This window comes from Octodon degus, unplaced genomic scaffold (genome assembly GCF_000260255.1).
Source record: "Octodon degus isolate 3935 unplaced genomic scaffold, OctDeg1.0 scaffold00018, whole genome shotgun sequence".
Lineage (NCBI taxonomy): Eukaryota > Metazoa > Chordata > Mammalia > Rodentia > Octodontidae > Octodon > Octodon degus.
In genome coordinates, this window is record NW_004524594.1 from 20,025,756 (window position 1) to 20,041,645 (window position 15,890).

General features: G+C 42.5%; 1 protein-coding gene across 8 annotated transcripts in view; it reads right to left on the minus strand.

The window, feature by feature from the left end:
* Window positions 1–3,906: 3,906 nt before the first annotated feature.
* Ppp6r3 (protein phosphatase 6 regulatory subunit 3) overlaps window positions 3,907–15,890 on the minus strand; it is a 153,387-nt gene continuing 141,403 nt past the window's right edge. For 6 of the 8 annotated variants that reach the window (XM_004627127.2, XM_023710637.1, XM_004627126.3 and 3 more), the window contains 2 exons: window positions 8,689–8,808; window positions 3,908–5,410 (listed from right to left, as the gene is read on the minus strand). In XM_004627127.2, the coding sequence (XP_004627184.1) occupies window positions 5,359–5,410; window positions 8,689–8,808 (172 nt within the window). In that variant the 3' untranslated portion in view covers window positions 3,908–5,358. Of the gene's footprint in view, window positions 5,411–8,688; window positions 8,809–15,890 lie in introns of all 8 variants that reach the window. The other 2 variants (XM_004627125.2, XM_023710640.1) reach the window with 2 other exon arrangements.

Consider the following 15,890-nt stretch of genomic DNA (forward strand, 5'->3'; position numbering starts at 1 on the left):
CTTTGTTTAGCTTAGTTTGTTCTAAGTAGGTGCTTTAGACCACTGAGCCATCTCACCAGCCCTTGAGCTAGTTTTTTAAAAGTCCATGTTTTATTGATGTTGGCACAATTTTTATAGCCTGATGCAGGGGGCCGAGGAGTTGGCTCATTAGAATAAGTGCTTGCCTGGCATGCACTAGGGCCTGAGTTCAACTCCCGGTTCTGCAAAACAACAACAACAAAAACTTTATAGCCTGATGCATAGTTTTTTTTTGTTGTTGTTGTTTTGTTTTTTTTAACCTGTGTACAATACTTTTAGCTTTAAATTTGGCCTTGCCTAATACTAACATTCACATTTTCAGGCTTGCGCCTCACTTTTTTGTCCACTTTGATGACAAATCACGCACCTGAGCCTGGCAGCACTGGACCAGCGCAGCCCTCTCCCTGCGGAGAATGCAGTTTTTGGGTGGAAGAGGGCAGTCCAGTCCTCCAGCGCAGGCAAATCCATACTGACTGCTAGAGGTCACATACACCTGCTCCCATGCCCATGAGACCAGTGGCGACAGACCTTTGGCCCACATGCTGCCACGGGCTGTTCCTATCATTGAAAACTCCAAAAGCCACCCCATCACTGCACTAGCCTGTCAGCCTTCCCTCTCCTAGAGGAACGGGGGTTCGCTGATCACTACATGTGATTTAGGCCGTAAGTTCTCCCTAATAATGTGTGTACTTTCATGTCTTTCTCCTTTTCCTTATCTGCTTTTTAAAATATTTAAAATGTATGAATTACATAGAACAAAAGTTTTCAGTGTAGTTCATTCACATAGCCACAAGGGAGACAGCTGCCCTCGTCCATTTTCCTTCCTCTCCCAAACTCATGTTAGAGTTTGAACCAATTATTAAAAATTAAGCAGGTGAAGAATTAATTTGACTATGGCTGTTTAGAGGTGCTGCTGGTGGGAGGTGACTAGAGTAAGAAAAGGTCATCAAGCTGGAGCCACCACAAGAGAGGACTGGCAGCTTTAAAACAACAAATTGGAAACCATGTGAATTCTCCTGTTTCTCAGGACCGTGAGCCAAAACTTAGGGCCCGGACTGATAGTTCAGTAGATTAAAGCACCTGCTTAGGCAAAGCAGGTACCAGGGCTCGATCCCCAGTGTGCCATGCCGGCCCCACCTCCCAGGTGTGCTGAGACAGCGATTGAGACTGGGTTTAGTGTTGCGCACCTGTAATCCTAGTATTTGGGAGGCTGAAAACAGAAGGATCACTAAAAGTCCTATCTGTGTAGTGAGACCCTGTACTAAATACAAAACCAATGAACAAAAAAACTCAGTCTGGGGGCTGGAGAGATGGCTCAGTGGTCTAAAAGGCACCTACTTGGAACAAGCTTAGCAAAACATCAGGGACTGCGGTTCAATCCCCCAGCACCACATGCCAGCCAGCCCCGCCCCCTGGTGGGCTGAGCTGGCCACACACACACACCACACTCTCTCTCTCTCTCTCTCTCTCAAATAAAAAAATTAAAAAATTAAAAAAAAAAAAAAAGACAACTCAGTCTGTGGTACTGCAACAGAAAACTGAGTCACTGGGGGAGACTGTGACATCTACCCATAGTGTGTCAGATACTCTAAAGCTTCGAGTGCACATAGCTGCTTGCACACGTTCTTGAGATTTGTATTTGTTGCACCCATGATAGTTCACTTCTGATTACTGCTGGGCAAACTATAGTATAAGGCAAAAGCTATAATCTGTGTATCCACCCTTTATTTTTATTTTTTTGCAGAACCAGGGATTGAATTCAGGTCCTTGTGCTTGCCAGGCAAGCCCTTATTCTACTGAGCTATCTCCCCAGCCCCCATATCCCGCCTTTAAACATTTTTATTATGAATAAAGTGACAAAAAAAAATCCTTATGCAAATCTTTACACACACACACACACGTAATATTTTGTAGACATACATTTTCAGCTTCCCCAGTGCTGGGACTACAGGTGTGTGCCACCACACCCAGATTTGGTGCTGGCTCTGGGTACCTGGGGGGTGGGGCCAGCACGGCATGGGGTGCCAGGGACCTAACCCCAGCCCCTGTGCTTGCCCAAGCAGCTTAGTCTTTTTTTTTTTTGGCAGAACGGGGGATTGAACTCAGGCCCTTGCGCTTGCCAAGGAAGTGCTTATTCCACTGAGCCATCTCCCCAGCCCTAGTCTCCTCTTTAAGAGCAGAGAATTCTTCACTTTGGTGGAAACAAATTTTTCTCTTCTAAATTTGTGTTCTAAACAATCTTTACCCCCTTCTGAAGATAATGTTTTCCTCACAGAAGACAGAAGCTTCATTGTTTAAATGCTTGTTTATATCTATAATCATTTTGGATTTTTTTTTTTAACCATGGTATATATGGTTAAGAATCAAGGTTCCTTTCTTTACACATATTCAGGCAGTTTTACTTGCATATTTTTAATAGGCAGTGGGACAGACCTGTTACATTACCTGACTCCCAAGGCTGGACAATTAAATCTGACAGAAGATACTTGATCTTTCTGAAGGTAGAAGTTTTAAATAAAATTGCAGGGTAAAAAGTAAGTACTCAGGAAGGCTGTCAGGTGACATCTGAGGGCTGAGTAGAAAGATAGTAATTAATCTTCATTACACTAAACCAGGAGCTACCTATTTGCTTTTGAGTCTACAAACACGTTATTGTAGTCTTTCTTATCTGACAGAAAAAAAGCCGAGAAGCCAACCTGCCTCAGTCACACTACTGCACACTGTGAACAAAGCCCACCTCGAACCTGTGACCTCGGCCCGGTGTGTGCTGCCCAGGCGCACATGTGCAGTGCGCGCAGCAGGGCTGCAGCGCAGAGGTCCTGGGAGCGGTGCGAGGCACCGGGAAGGGGGCACTGTAATATAAACAAGTAGAGGCAGGTCGAGAAATTAGTACTACAGAACCATCATGATGGAACACTGAGAAATCTTATCAATAAACGAACTGAGGTCAGGCAGTGTGGCACGAGGAGACGGTAACAGCTCGAGCAGCAGAAGTGTCTCGGGATGGGAACCGACAGCAGATTCCCTCTTGATGAAAATGCACCGAGCAACCTCGGGCGTGGGCCACAGCTGTGGCTGGATGGGCCTAAACCCTACAGACACCACACCGAGCACAGCTCAGTCTCCTTCCACAGGAGCTGAAACACACAGTAGTTCAGGGATGGCAACCTGTTATTAAAGGCCACACAAGATACAAGAGGAAATGTCTAGAAACAAAGAATCAGGCTTTATTTAGATACAGGTATTGTATTGTAGACATGTTAGTCTTGCATTCATATGGCCAATACACAGAAAGTAAAAGTAGGAACTAGAGGAGAGTGAAATCGCTGCTGTCCCCAACCTGGTGTCCTCTAACCCCAGAAGGCCAGTCCTTTTCCTTCCCCACCACCTATGAGCAGCAAACCATAATCCTACCCCAAAGGAAAACCCCAAGAGCTCTTTCCCTAGTAGTAGGTGGGATGAAATAATACTCCGCATTAGCTTGGGTGGGATGGAGAAGTCAATCAAATCTAAACCTTGGAGGCGGCATGTACCACTAGAGGGCCAAATTTTGGCCCTGGCTTCAAAACTCGCCACCAGGTGAGACAACAGTGCACCTCCATCGGCAATCCTGTGGCCCCAGCCACAGGTGCCAGGGATCCCTGAGACAAGCAGAGGAGCCCTACTCTCTGGTGGTGCCAGGTTCCAGAGAACAAATGAGGGTGGTGTCTTTTGAGAGGAGCTCCCAAAAGAAGAGGGTCCTGAGGAGGGGCACAGGCCATACCAGCCCCGGCACCACCAGTCCAGGGCTTCCTGCTACCCCTGTCCTTGAGGTGCTAGGTACACCTTGGGAGTTGCAGGAAGTTTCTGCACTACCTAAAATGAAAAGTAAATAAGGAATAAGGCATCAGACATTTGATTCTTTTATTTCCATATGCAATGTAATGTTTAGGCACGCTGCTTGGGATGCTGTTTCTAAAAAATTTGTTGGCCATTTTTCAGAATATCCTTTTGGTTTTAAATACTGGTCAGGAAAAACAAATGATGTAAAAATACGTGAATAATCTTCTATTACAGAAATGAAAAACTGATTTGCATCTAAAAGTGCAAGAGGTGAAGTGATTTAACCCTTTCACCAGACGATATGGCAATATACAATATATTGCTTCAGCTGTTGGAGAAGGCTGTGATGTATTTTTATATTGACATAGAAAATTATAAATTACATTGAATTAGTATCCATAATCACTATATATATACACAAACCAGTTCTAAAAAAGATACACTGGTTTAGAATTTACGAGTGAAAACCTCACAAGGTACAGTAAAACAAGTAACATGCTTAGGTGCCAGATTTTAATTTCTACTTTTAAAATACTAGCCTGTAAAATGAACGCACTCTAATTCCATTAGCAGCACGAGCATTTTTCAACTGACTTGCTTAATGTGATTTAGGTATGTTAAATATGCAGACTGCTCTGATACGGTCATTGGTGATGCTTGTTAACAAGGTAAATTGTGGTGAACGGGTTAAAAGGCAGATGAACTACCAAAACAAAACGAAGAACAAAAACAAACCCCCCCAAAACCCCAAACCACAGTCATGTACACTCCAAATATTCTAGTGTTTCACCTGTAGGAAGGATCATTTCAAGCAAACAAGACTTTAACAGAACATATGGCTTTACATTAACATCAATTTATCAACTAAGTTGTAGCAATAAATACTTAATCTCTACCCATAGACTTACATTTTGATTCGTTTTAAACAATACAGGAAACAATTACCAATCAAAAACTGGTTATAAAAAGAACACCAAATATTTCTTATTCAAAATCACTTTTGTAAGTTAGAACAACCAAAATAACACTTAGAGGGCATTTCAATTCTACAACTCCTTGCCAACCTGGAGGAAAAATGAATTCAGAATTTTGTACAAGGTGAAAAATGTATGAAAACTGCCTAATACTTTGGTCACACTAATAATTGTCAAATAGTTATGTTTCAAATACAATAGATCTGTGTATTCACTTTTATAAAACTATTCTTACAGCCATTTTACCTATAGTATTACTACTATAATTACATGGGCGGCAAGATCTTATTTCACAGGCTACCCATTATTTAGAACAATACAATATAAACATACGCAAAAATTCTTGGTATTTGTCAATGTGCAATATTTTTTCACTTCTGAATTTCTCTGTACAATGTCTTAGAATCTAGAATATAAAGGTTGCTGGTCCTGATCCCTTGCAGAGTGAGTGCAGCAGTGACAGCTTGGTGGCTCCAGATGGCCCTCCAGAGCCCTGGGTGGTGGTGGTCTGCAGTCTTCAGTCAGCAGCAGCAGACGTCACTCATCATACAGGGCCATTCACTGACGTGTCGGCCGGCACACTTGGCTGGTCAGTCCTAGGAGTACAAGACAGATACCTGAAGTACTTGAGACAAAAACTGGAGGAAGACACTGAACTTCGTTTAGCCCCAAGGGCAGAGGGTGCTTGTTAGCAAGGGCTGCTGAGTGGTGAACGGCTTGTGGAAGTTACCCTCCCTGAGGTACGTGGACCACTCAAGAGATCAGCAGTTTTTGCATCATTGTTCCCAGAGCCTGTAGGATCTATGTGCTCATCCCTCCCTCCTTCAAGCTTTTTTCTGTCCCACAGAACAGAATCCACACAGAATTTCTCTCCAAAAGCAGTTAGCTATCAGGAAATATAAGGAAACTTTTTTTGGGTAAATATAAGTGGTTGCAAACAAAGTATACATGAACACTATGCTCCCACAAAGCAAGTATCAGGCTAAAAATTGTGAGGAAAAAAAAAAGGTGTAAGAGTGTTGTGTTCCTGTCAAAATTACAACCTCAATGGGTGATATTCTTAAAGCATTTAAGTAAACTTTATAAAGCAGAAAACCAAGCTTAGAGCTATAGCTGGAAAGAATAACTACTTTTTATTTTTTGCCAGTACTGGGATTGAATCCAGAGCCTTTACACTGTTACATTCCTGGCCCTTTTTAATTTTTTATTTAGGGACAGGGTCTCACTAAGTCACAAAGTTGCCCAGGATAGGCTCAACCTTGTGATTTTCCTGCCTTAACTCCCCAGATTACCCAGATTATAAATGTATGCAAATAAAGCCAGTATAAATACTTTTTACTCGGTACTCTACATTTTGTAATTAGAGTGCTTTCAATTCCTGATACCTGCAAGATATAGCAGAGAACCAACAGCCAGCTCTACATACTACACTCTGCACTCTACTTACACGTGATGATGGCTCTGTGTACTAGAGATATGGGATGTGTTCTGAAGCCAAACATGTATCCTGCCTTTACCAATTCCAGCTGTGTGCTCTTAAGCAAATTTCTTAACTGTTCTCATTTTTCATCCCTATAAAAGCGGAACACTAACTTCCCACCCCACAGGGTGGATGTACAGGACAATCCAAAGTGCTGGCTTGGGGGGGGTGGTTTGCTGGGGAGATAGCTCAGTAGAATAAGTGCTTCCCTGGCAAGTGCAAGGGCCTGAGTTCAATCCCCGGTTCCACCAAACAAACAAACACACAACAATAACAAAAAAAAACCCTGAAGTGCTGGCTGGGAGAGAGAGAGCAGTCCTGATTAAACAGCAGTGAAGCAAGATCTAAGGCAACGTGTATCTCCAGGCTCAGACAGGCAGCATACCTGGCTTCTGAAGCACCACAGTAGTATCAGGCTGTGGCAAGGCTGTGGCAAGGAAGCTGTGCTCTTTGATTTTCCCACTGCTACATTACTGCTCAACTCAACTGTGAGGCATCAGGACACTCAGCTTACTTGTGCCTTCCTTAATTCTGGCTGGACGCCAGCCAAAGGCCTCACTACTCTAACAGACTCATGTATCCTGTAACTCCACTCTAGCCTTGCAGCTTCCTCTCTAGCATGTGCCCGTAGGTTATGCATGGTGCATCTGCTGCTATGTTGCCACCAGTGACTGCCACTCTGATGTATGCTAGATGGAGGAAGGATGGGTGAATGAATGTAGAGACGCGAGAGGCATCTTCTTCCAGGCCTCGTCCAAATGCAAGTTCCTCCACCACCTCAGTTCCATGAAAGGCAGAGCTGCTTGTGTGTTTCCAGTGTGCACAGAGCCAGGAAGCCTGCTGTCTCGCATAACATTTAAAGGAAACCAAGAAAGAACTCCAGAAGCCACTTCTCCAAATTGGGACAGCCCTGGATTAACCTGCCTTGTAGGCAGCCCTCACTATGAAGGAAACTGGACAGGTACAAATTAGGGAGATGTAACTGGGAACTAGATTTACATAAAGCGTTTTCTTTCCTTTTTTTTTTTGGGGGTACCAGGGATTGAACTCAGGACTTTGCATTCGCCAGGCAGGAGCTTATGCCATTGAGCTATCTCCCCAACCCTTAAAAGGCCATTTTTAAGATAGGGTCTCCCTATGTACTACAAGAGGGCCTCAAACTCAGGGTGATCTTCTTGCTTCAGCCTTCCAAAGTGCTAGGATTACAGGTCCGCACCACCATGCCCAGCTCAAAAGACCACCTGAAAAGCATGCATTGAAAACCCCAGATAAGAGACTTACCCCAGCCCTTTGAAGCAACATGGGGCTGGCCTGATCCCTTAATGCAGAGGACCACTTTGCCTTTTCTTTTCAAAGCCCTCAGAGAGCCAACATGCTCATAACATTCTTACTATTAACTTTATACACATTTAAAAAAAAAAATCACAAAAGCTTTTCATTCTGGCTAGAATTTCTATAAAAGGAACAAAAACTGGGCTTACTAAAACATGCACAGCAGTTTTCCAACCAGCTAAGGGAGAGGGCCCCCTGCTGGTTCCTTTGTCTGGATCATCCAGAAAGGGGGCAGGGCCTCCAGACCAGGGGTGAAAGCACTTCTCTGAAACTGCTTTAAAGGTCACTTTATTTCTTACAGAAGAAATATACAATCTCAGGCATCAAAAAAGTTAACTTGGGGAGGTGCCAAACAAAGTTTCTCATTTATCTCCTGGCATGAACTCTGGTTCTACCTGTGAGGCCACGCACAGGGGCTAGGGCACTGTTGTTCAGTGGCTGGGCCTTTGGTTTGACCTATCTCTTCAGACCACTGGCTCAGTCCAAGGAAAAGGTGACTAGAAAGAAAATATCACATTTTAAATCACACGGCTGTGCCAGTTGGGATTTTCATACTTAATCAAAATAAGATTAAGCATACAAGAGCTCATTTAAGGCCTGAGAATTTCTGGCTGAATATATGAAAGGGATTCAGCCAAATTCCCTGTGCGTCATGTGGGCATGACTATGGGAAAAGAGGGATCAGTATCTCCTTGTGCCTGGTAGTTGGAAGACAGGGGCCATGGAGGATTCTACCCCTGGACAGCCTCTTCTTAACTTAGGGCCTTATAAGATAAGGCAGGGGGGTTTGACAAAGATTTCCCTTCCCTACATTCTTAAAAGAGCTGATGACTGAACCTAATTTTGGGTCCCAGTCAGTCCTTCCTGGCTTCCAGGATAAACAGATAGTGATATTGCAAAGTTCTCAGCTGAGAATTTAGATTATTTTAAGGACAGTTTGGGCATAGCTGTAAATAAGCACTAGGCCCCCCAACCCCCAGGTGGCAACTCCCTTCCCAAACCCCAAGAAACCACAGGCAAAGCCAGAGCAGGGCCCAGGAAGGATTAGGGCAGGGCAGTTACCTCTGCTCTGGACTACTGCTAGGGGTCCGGGGGGCCATGGACTTTGCCTCTGCTGGCTCAGGGCTTTCCTCTACTTCTTTACAAGCAGCATCTTGAGAGGTAGACAGTTTTCCTTCCTCACTGCAGGAGAGAAGATGAAAGGCATATCATATACCCCAGGTACCATATCTGGGTGCTAGAGGACGAGGTCACATGCAAATGGCTCTGAAGTCATGGCTGCCATAGAGGCAAGCCCTGGGGCTGAGCATGCTCAGGGCAGAAGGATCACAGGGACACAGAGGGTGACTATGGAATCACAAAAGGAAAGGGCTACACAGGTGGGAACCAAAAGAGGGACGATGTAATGTAGCTGGTGTCTGATAAAGAATGGTCTTGCATTACCGTACATACCGGTAGGATTTCAACACTCTGAGGCCAAGTGTGCAAAACAGAAAAAGAAATGTACAAGAGTTTCAGAATACTCCTAGAAATGAGGAATTGGGGGGGAAACATGTCCACGACTGCACATAAGCAAAACTGCAGAGTCGGTGAAGGTGTCAAGTGAACCTGTTTGAAGGAATGAGTCTTTAGTTCATGTCTTGCTCTTGGGCCAATCCCGCCATTAATTAACAAAGGTGCAGAGACTGTACCCTCTTCCAAAAACTGATGGATGGGAAAGTTGGTCAGAAGATGGGAATCCACTGTCTCAACTAGACTCAGAGACTTCTCAAGATGCCCTACAACAGTGTGTGTGAAGTATGAACACCATGAAGGAAAGAGGGAGCCAAGAACTAACTTCATGGGCACAGGGTCTTCAGAGAAGTGGACACAAGAAGGTTAGTTTCTCCTTCTTAGGGAAAGGAGGTAGCAGACTTTGCTTATTTGGGGCTAAAAATTTACACCTGTCATCATTTAACACAAATGAAATGGCAGCAGTTGAAGGTTCCCTTAGGGAAGTTCCCACATTCTTAGAGCCAAGTCCTTTCCTAGATTTGCTTATGAACTACCTAATTTTAGGATAATTTCTCAGGTGGTGGTTTCCAGGTGGTTCTAATTTCTAACTTAATGACTTAAAATTTAGGAAGATGACTTAAAATTTAATGATTTAGTGACTATTGGAATTACCTAGGTCATTCTTTTTTCTGTGGTGATGTTGACTGAACCTAGGGTCTCACCTAAGTACACATTCTAGCACTAAGCCACACTCCACCCTTCATATTTGTTTTTTAAACTCACTCCTCTGTTCCTTTCATACTCCCTGCCCTTCAAATAAACTGTTCTAATGTGCTCATCTTTTAACTTTGGTAAAATGTAGTCTTACACTGTGTATTTCAAGCCACAAAACTGCCAGAGTCACGGGGCTCTTTGTTCTCTCATGTCTGAATGAGTCTGCATGTCTGGAATATTCACCCACTCCTCCTGACTGTGGCACCATGTCCATGGTGTGTACTCTTCCCAACTCTCACAACAGTGAACACTGAGATTGATGAAAATTCTGGACCATCTTTCTACTGACAAGGAAACCCTCCCCATTATCTGGAATGGCTGTCCAAGGTGCCTTTCCACCAGTCGGCAGCAGGCTTCAAGGAGCCCTGTGAAATGACCCACCTTTATAATTTTTGCTAGTCTTACAAGAAAAGTGAAGTGATACACTGTTTTTACTCACAATCCTCTGCTGATGAATGAGTGAAGCATGTCTTCATTTAAAAAAAAATGCCTTTTTGGTTTATTTGCAAACTGTTATCTGCTTATTTTCTAATTTAGCTTTTCTTATTACTGGAATTCCTTAAATATTCAATGTATGATACATTTTTTCCCCTCAATTTGCCATCTGCCTCTTAGTTTCTTTTTAAAAAAATTTTAATCCTCCCTCCCTCCCTCCCTTCCTTTCTTTTTCTTTATTTGGTACAGGGTCTTGCTATGCAGCTTGGACTCGTAGTGATCCTCTTGCCTCAGCTTCCCCAGTGCTGGGTTTCAGAGGCCAGCATGGCACAGGGTCTGCATGGCATGCAGTACTAGGGATCAAATCCGGGTCCTTGCACTTGCCAGGCAGGGGCTTAGAACCCTGAGCTATCTAGAATGCTTTTGTTTACAAACAATTTGATTTATAAACAGAAGCATCTGGCAAAATTTTTTGTTTGGAAACTCTCCACCTGGTGATAAAAAGAACAGTGGCCATCTTTCCCATACAAATGAAAATGTGGCCAACTCTTCCAAACTAACTGAGGTACCACTGTACTACCATACTTCACTAACCACAAATTCTTAACTTCAGTGTACAGCTAAGCCCCCGACTTACAAATGAATTCTATTCTAGGAGAACATTTTGGATTTGTTTGCAAGTCCAACAAAGTCTTATATGCTTTGACACATATACACAGTATATATTGCTTTATGCTCCCTCCCAGTCTACTCTGCTGCTTTTCCTCCAGCTTCCAGACACTCTGGGCTTGACTGAGCTCGTGCTACTGTGCACTGTCACACTGTACAGTAACACACAGCAGCACAACGGTGATGTCTTACAGACGTCTGAGCTACTTCCAAGATTTGTTCCCATTCAAGAATGTCTGTAATGCGAGGACTATTCCTATCTGTGACAATGTTCATTTTACTGTAACTCAATTATTTGCATAATAGTTTAAATTTTCTTTTACTGACTATCATGAGACTTTGGCTACTTTACCCAACTCCAGTGTCCCAGTTTCACACTTGGAAAGTGGGGGAGATACTCACAGTTTCCTGTCATACAGTTCCCAAGAGAAAGGAGTTAACACACACAAGAGGTTTGGAGAACAGGGCCCAGCATGAAGGAAATATGTATGTTTCCTCTATTTAGTCTTCCTGGATTTGCTTGAGGATATAAGTGAGGAAGGAGGTGGATGGACTCTTTTCTAGTTGAGCCTTCTTCCCTTTTTAATCTCTTAATCTTTTTCTTACAACACACATGCCCTTGCTGTGTATGCATGTGAATACCACAGTTTATGATTACGACTTTGAGCAAGACTGTCTGGCAGGGTAAGTTTCTTACTTAAATTGTCCCTTCTGGTTATCTAATCAACTGGGGAGCCCTATTGTTCTACATAGTTGTAATATATATTATTTATTTATTTTTGCATTTTTTAGTAAGGGTCTACAGGATCTCACTATGTAGGTTGGACTCATAGTAATCCACCTGTGTTCAGCCTCCCAAAGAGCTGGGATTACAGGCGCTCACCACCATGTCCAGTCTCAATTGCCATCTCAGCATGCCCTAAGGGGCAGGGGCAGGGGCAGGGGCAGGGGCAGGGGCAGGGCCGGAACCGCATGCCAGGGATCGAACCCCTGGGATAGAACCCAGGCCGCTTCGTCTGCATAAGCAGGAGCTTTAATCCACTGAGCTATCTGGCCATATAACATGTTTATTAGGTCTCTTCTAAAAATTCCACTGAAGCTTTGATTAGGACTGTGTTCAACTTCAAGGATAAGATGATGGCTGCAGATGTTTTACAGTATAGTCACATTACAGTGCTCATATCTACCTGTCCAGGTCACCTTCAAGTTTCCTCTCCTAAACTTACAGACTAATGTATTGTGTGACTGGCACTATGCTTTGTATTATACGGTTTAGGTGCTTAATATTTTTTTGGGGGGGGGGGTTCCTCGCATGCCCTCAGGGCACGTTTGGCCAGCGGGAGAGTTGTGAGGTTCGAACTCCAGCCACCTGAGGCTGACAGCTTTGTGGAAGCAGCCACTTAAAGGACTGAGCTAGGCCCAGGCCCCCTTAGGTGCTTAATATTGATGTCCAGAAAAGTTACTGCTTTTTAACATTGATCAACAGTACTGGCTGAATTCTTATTAATTGCAGTTTGTTACTTTGTTTCAATTGATCATTACTATCTGCAAATAATAAGTCTCACTGCCAGGGAGATAGCTCAGCGGCATAAGTGCCTGCCTGGCAAGCGCAAAGTCCTAAGTCTGATCTGTGGTACCAAAAAGAAATTGACATGGGCAATAAGAAGTCTCATTGCTTTTCTCCTGATCTTTACCTACACCCCTACTTCCTTTTCTTTCCAGAAAAGACAGGCAGTGACAATGGATAGCCTTACTCCGTCTGTAACTAGAAATGAGTGCCCCTAGAATTCTTCATTAAGAATCATTTCGGTTACACCATGTTGGTGTTTTGTTTTTTACCTTGTTAAGCAAATCCACTTCTTTTAATGATCTGCTCAGCTTTAATTGTACAGAATTATGGAACTTCATCAAAATATAATTTTCTTTCAGCTGAACATATGGAGACTATGCTGACATACTGAATAATCTTTGCATTCTAAGATAAAGCACACTGGATCACTGTTTTTGGTTCTGTCTGCAAGTACCTCCTATGGACCTCTGCACATACTTTGCTTCTAAGTGACACGATTCATCTTTTTGAGAGTGTTGCACTATGTAGCCAGAGTGGGTCTCAAACCTCAGTGTGATCACCCTGCCTCAGCCTCCTGAGTGCTGGAATTACAGGTGTATGCCACCATGCCTGGCAAGTTGATTGTTCTCTGTGATTATTCATAGCTGGCTTTGGAATGAAACCTTCATTGCCCTATATAAATAAATATCCATCCAGAGCCAGCCTGGGCAACTTGGTGACTTAGGACCCCATCTCAAAATAAAAAATGGGCTAGGGATATAGTGCAGTGGGCCCTGGGCTCAATCCTCAGTACTGGAATACAAGAAATCAACCAACCAACTAACCCATCTATCCATCCATCCACACCGTGACCAAAACTATCTGGGCAGGTTTTGTGCTTTTTCTATTTTCTACAACTTAAGACAGGAATTAATGGACTAATGTGCATGACATAGCACTACAGTTAACTATTCCCATAACTGACAGGCTGCATTTACTTACAAAGGTAAGTTACTCTAATTTGGCTTGCTCCTTGTTTTTAGCCTCTGTCCATCTTTAAAAAATTATGTACTGGCCACTGATTATTGATTGTAACTTACTTTTCCTTGTGTGTGTGCCTTTTGTAACATTAGGAATTAATTTTCTACTGGGTTGGCTTTTTAATGGCTAAAGAATGCCTGCCCTGCCAAACAATAAAGATTTTCTATCATACTGTTTTCTAAAAGCTGTGTGATTATACTTGACATTTATTTTCATGTAAGAGACCTAATGTTATTTTTCTCCCACGTGGATAATCACTACTCAGAAGTCTGTGTTTCCTCACTGAACTGTCACATCATTCTACCATGTGCTGAGGTCTTGCAGTGGAAAGGATGCAGTGTAATCTGGCTGGCCCGAATCATTTCCACGATAATAGCTTACTAATAAGTCTTGATAACCAAGCATGCAAAAGCCCTTACTTTTTTCTTCAAAATGATCTTGGCTGTTTGGTCTTCATAAACATGATCAAGGGGCTGGGGAGATGGCTCAGCAGACTAAGCACTTGTCTGGCAAGTGCAATGGCCTGAGTTCAATCCCCAGTTCCATCAAAAAAAAAAAAAAAATCAAAACCAAACAAAACAAAACACGATCAGTTTCTGTGAAACACTCAACTGGGATTTTAATGGGAATTTCATTAATTTTATAGTGATTTGTTAAGATATAACAAAGGTAATGGCTCAATAATAAACAATAATAAACATGGAAAAATCTCCATTTACATTTAGGACTTACGTCTTTCAATAGAGTTTTAAATCCTTTTCCCTTAAAGGTCATATTCTTGGGCCAGCCAGATAGTTCAGCAGATTAAAACGCCTGCTTCAGCAGACACAGGGCCAGGGGTTCAATCCCCCGCTTGCCGTGCCGGACCTGACCCCAGAGCGTGCTGAGACTGCAATTGAGACTGGGCGTGGTGGTGCGCATCTGTAATCCCAGCATTTGGGAGGCTGAAAACAGAAGAATCACTACAAATCTGATCTATGCAGTGAGACCCTATAGCTCCTGTGCTACATACATTAAAAAAAAAAAAAAAAAAAAAAAAAAAAAAAAAAAAAAAAAAAAAAAAAAAAAATATTAATATATATTTTTTTTTTTTTTTTTTGGCTGGGGATCGAACTCAGGACCTGGCACTGGGCCAGCAGGCACTTACGACTGCTAAGCTAGCTCTCTGACCCTAAAGGTCATGTTCTTATAGATTAACATTTTTGTTTTAAAAAAACCAAAAATAAAAAAACAAAGTCACATCTAAAACATTATAGGTTTGTAAGACAAAGTGGCATTTCCATGCATCCAATAAACAAGCTAAATTTCCCTATTAATCTAATACTTGCTTACAGAGTCAACTGGAATTTTTTTTTTTTTTTTTTGCCTACTGAGCCCTGCCCTGAGGGTGGGGCTGGTGAGGCATGTGGTGCCAGGGACTGAACTGTGGTCCACTACACCTGCCTAAGCTTGCCTAAGCAGGAGCTTTAGATTGCTGAACTATCTCGCTGTCCCACAATTGGAATTTTTTTATGTAGAAAACTAGTTTATATGAACAATGAGTTTCACATCTCTATACCTTTTTGTTGTTTTTACTAAGACATCAGCTGAAGAAAAGCAGTAACTATAGGTCCCACAGTGTGCTTCTTGCCTATAAAGGGAACATTTCTAACATTCCACTATTGAGAATAATTACTATGTGCCACACCGATGTGTATCCAGTCATGGTCATGACTGAAAACTACATATTGCTAGGTTTGGTTTATTAGCTCTTAAATTAAAATTTTTAAAAATTTATGTATGTCCACAGATGACTTCAGCCTATAAATTTATTTTCTCTCATGTAGTTTTGTTTGGTGGGGGCCTTATCACAGGGTGGGAAGCATTACATCTGTGATCTCTGAAAGGTTAATAGAAGGGGACTAAAGTTCTAAGCACTGTTTTGGCTGTTGTCCATAGATTTTGATAGAAATTTTTTACTCTTCCCTCAATTTTAATATTTAGATTCTGTTATAAGCACTTTTTTTTTTAGGACCCATGGGTTTAAAAGGTTGCTAATTTCCAAATAATATTTATTTTTATTTTTTTGGCAGAACCAGGGGATGAACTCAGGCCCTTGTGCTTGCCAGGGAAGCGTTTATTCCACTGAGCCATCTCCCCAGGCCTACATTTGTTTTTTTTTAAAGCTATCATTTTCCTCCTGAATTACAATGACAGCATTATGTCTGGAGATAATGACACATGTGTATGACACTGGACCTCTGATCTTCTTTTTTTTTTAATTTTTTATTTATTTATGTGTGTGGCCAGCTCAGCCCACCAG